The sequence below is a fragment of the Centroberyx affinis genome, unplaced genomic scaffold, assembly GCF_046629955.1.
Source record: "Centroberyx affinis isolate AG114_WGS23_722 - 3 ecotype Tasmania unplaced genomic scaffold, CSIRO-AGI_Caff_v1 ptg001403l_1, whole genome shotgun sequence".
NCBI lineage: Eukaryota > Metazoa > Chordata > Actinopteri > Beryciformes > Berycidae > Centroberyx > Centroberyx affinis.
The window spans coordinates 78398-82296 of NW_027279885.1; the positions used below are offsets into that span (position 1 = coordinate 78398).

The following is a 3899-nucleotide window of genomic DNA, read 5'->3' on the forward strand; positions in this document are numbered from 1 at the left end:
GGTGTAATGCTAAAAAAAAAAAAAAAGATTTGAGTTGAACTGGCTAACAGTTACTGTTTGGAAAAAAAAAAAAAAAAAAAGGAAGGAAAGGAGGGTTGTAATGTTTATGGCTTATGGCATGTGATGTGTTTATGTTGTCATTTGATAGTGTTTTATATTGTCCACAGAGGGGCGCTCTTAGTTTTGTTGTTGGGGTATGGAGGCTCTCATTGGTTCAGTGGTAGTGTGTTTAAAAGAAATAGGTTGGACAGATTATGAGAGCCCGGTGTGATAGCTGCAACAGTGGGAAAAGCAACATGTATGGAAGCCACTAGAGTTGATTAAGTTCACTAAAGAAGTTAACGTTATTATTCAGTTGTGTCGGTGTTTTATTCAGAAACTTTACAGTGACCAACAGGTGGAAATGTCCAGAACAATTCCTGCTGTTGGCACATAATCCTTTACTGGTGGAGGAACCTGATCTGAGCAGTATTCCTGTCAGAAACATGGAGGCTGAGGCAAATTCTCAGCCCTAATGGACAAATGTCAAACTGTGACGATGAGGAAACTGTTGGGAATAAAGTTGCTGTTGTTGTCAGTTGCTGGTTGAGTGTCTAATGAGATCCATGGAGGATGGAAACTGTGGGATAAAACCAGTCGACTGTTGACAGACGGATCACTGTCTTCTCAAATGAAACACTGAGCAGTTGTGTGGAAGTGTTTGAAACACTCACACTGGATGATTTGAAATGTCTGATCCACTTTTTCTAATCAATGTTCATCTTGTTGAATTCATTTTAGATGAAAATGTTCATGTCTCTGTTGTTGTCATTCCTTACAAAAGATAACAATCTACTTTTTCAGGCTCCATGGCTGAAATGTCGGCCTTTACCTTTCATAACTGATCCACAGTGTTTTTAATAGAGACAGTGTGTGTTTACTGACATAATATTCCTGCATGTTTCATGGTTGCACCTCTGCTCCTGTTGTTTGAGTCTAATATTTCTCGGACATGAAGACATCCAGGATGGCGGAGGGGTTTAACGAGACCTATCTGACTCTGCCAGGTCACGCCGGATTCGACAAACTCCGATATCTCTTCTTCTTCATCTTCCTGACAGTCTACATCTTCATCTCCTTCACAGACTCCCTCATCGTCTTCCTCATCTGCTCCCAGCGGAGCCTCCACAAGCCCATGTATGTCTTCATCGCCGCTCTGCTGCTGAACTCGCTCACCTGCAGCACCGCCATCTACCCCAAACTGCTCTCTGACTTCCTGTCCGAGCGTCCTGTCGTGTCACGCTCCGCCTGCCTCTGTCAGGCATTTGTCGTTTACTCCCTGGGTGGGTCCGGCTTCATGCTGCTGTCAGTCATGGCCTTCGACCGCTACGTTTCCATCTGTGAGCCGTTGCGGTACGCCACACTGGTGTCGCCCTCGGCCGTAGCGGCGCTGCTGCTGCTGGCTTGGCTGCTGCCGGCCAGCCTGCTGGGGGGGGGTGCACTGCTGGCCGGCCGACTGCAGCTCTGCAGGTTTGGACTGGACAGACTCTACTGCAACATCTACTCCTTTGTGAATCTGAGCTGCGGGAGCACGCTGGTGAACAACGTGTACAGCTTGCTGTGCAACGCAATGATCGTGTTTTTGCCGATAGTGTTTGTTTTGTTTTCATACAGCCGGATCCTAGTGGTCTGCCTGCGGCAGTCCGGCTCCTTCAGAGGGAAGGCGATGCGGACCTGCCTGCCTCACCTCCTCGTCTTCATCAACTACTCCGTCTGCACCGTGTTCGAGCTCGTCCACAACCGACTGCAGGCCGATGTGGACGCCGTTGTTCCCGCAGTCATGTCCATTTTGATGGTCATCATCACAACTCTGTTCAACCCGGTGGTTTACGGGCTGAAGACACAGGAGATTTCTAAACGGGTTAAAAACCTTCTGTGTTACCGCAGAACTGAAAGATGATTTTTTTTTACTTTCATATTGCTGTTGTTCTTTAAACCTTTATTGATCCAGGAAAGGCTGAGTGAGCTCCACTCTGCTTCACACTCACACTGGGTGCAACCACAGTCTGCTGCTGTCTGTCACAACTGAGAATAACTTCCCATTTATGAAATAAAGCATTAAAGTAAACAGAGTCATAATCCTGTTTCCTGTTAATGTAACACATATTTCAATGATATAATAAAACATAGTAACAAAAGCATGGATAATGTATATCAGGATATGTTTTCTGAATGGGTGAAAAACCTGTTGTGTTACTAGGGAACTGTGTCATGATTGTTAACCATCACATTCTTATCATCATTGTTATCTGAATCTTTATTGATCCAGGGAATATTAACAGAGCTCCACTCAGCAGCTCAACACAGTCACACTGGGATCTGACCAGTACAACCAGTCTGCTGCTGTTTGTCACAACTGCTTATGTATTAACATTCCCATTTATGAAATAAACCTTTAGACCATTAGACTAATAACAATTTACAGCTGATGGTGTCATCATCCTGTCAACACAATAATCTAATGAAAACATAGATAACATACATAAAAATCTGAATAATAATAATAATAGTCAAAATTGCCAAAAAATGTATTTGGCTCTTAACTAAGGGATGAATATAAACACTATCAGTTTAGTTATTACTTTTTTAACTGAAAATGTCAACCTTTTTGTTCATGTATAAAAACAATGATGTAAAAAATGATCACATTAACAAGAAAGAAGTTTTGACATAAATGGCAGGTAACTGTTACTCCACTGAAGGAAAATTTATATTCTGTACATTAAAGGGTAACTTCGGTATTTTTCAACCTGGACCCTATTTTCCCAACTGCGGGTGTCTAAGAAACTAATGGGGACAACAATTTTTGAAATTGGTCCAGTATTGAGCGAGATCGCTTTAGCCGGCAGCCGCGAAACAGGCTGCAATGTAATCCGACGGGGCAAATGCACACCGTCAATGTACGTCCACTAAAAGAGCTTGTTTTTGCCACTGACTGGCTCAGATTGTTATTATAAGTGTCTGACACAATATGGAAAGGACCCTATACAGAAATGAAACGTACTTCCTTACCTTTAGCTTGATCCCGTCTGTGTGTAACCAAGTCTCGCCCAAGTCCCGCGAGAGCTTAGTTGTTGCAGGAAGTCACCTGTGGAAACGTGAGTGAGAGTTGGAGAGAGGAGTGCCACCGGGAGGAGTTTGTTGTGTTGGAGTACAGAGATCGTAGCTTAGCGTTATCTAAAAGATCTAAATAAAAAAAAATAAAAAAAACAATGGTTTGTGTTTGCGCATTTCCGAATTGTGCCAACAAAATGTCGTGCAACACTTCGCGCAGCTTTCACAGACTGCCTTTGTTGGATAGTGACCCGCTGAAGTTGTGGCTAGTTGTGCTACAAATGGATGCCAACACTCCTGTCCATACACTGCGCCTTGCAGACCATCGGGTCTGCAGTGACCATTTTGACCGGGATGACTACAGCCAGCCAAAGAGGAGACGAAATCCTATCCCAAAGCACTTTTTCCTAAAGAAAAATGCTGTCCCAAGAGTGGAGAGACCTGCTGCAGACAGAGTGGAGGTAATGTTATTAGCTAAAGTTATTGCGTTGTCCTGGCATCAGTACACACGGCAAAAACAATCACTAAACTAGAAAGGCACTCGGAGAGCGCAGACCTCCGCCAAGGTTCATGCTATTATTGTTTGTTCGTGAGTCGGATCCAGATCCGCTCCAAAATTTAATGGGTTCTTCCTTGGCCCATGCTACACCCTTCCACCAAGTTTCATGAAAATCGGGCCAGTATTTTTTCCGTAATCCTGCTGACAGACAAACAAACGGCACCGAAAACATAACCTCCTTGGCGGAGCTAGCCAGTAGTATGTGTAAAATAGCCTATCAACTGAGTCATGATTGATTATAAAATAT

At 43.7% G+C, this 3899-nt stretch overlaps 1 protein-coding gene across 1 annotated transcript; it reads left to right on the forward strand.

Moving 5' to 3' along the window:
• The first annotated feature begins 1006 nt into the window (after nucleotides 1-1006).
• On the forward strand, nucleotides 1007-1939 carry LOC139649840 (olfactory receptor 11A1-like). The gene has a single exon (XM_071526342.1). The coding sequence runs from the start codon at nucleotides 1007-1009 to the stop codon at nucleotides 1937-1939; it is 933 nt and encodes a 310-aa protein (XP_071382443.1).
• The last annotated feature ends 1960 nt before the right edge of the window (nucleotides 1940-3899 follow it).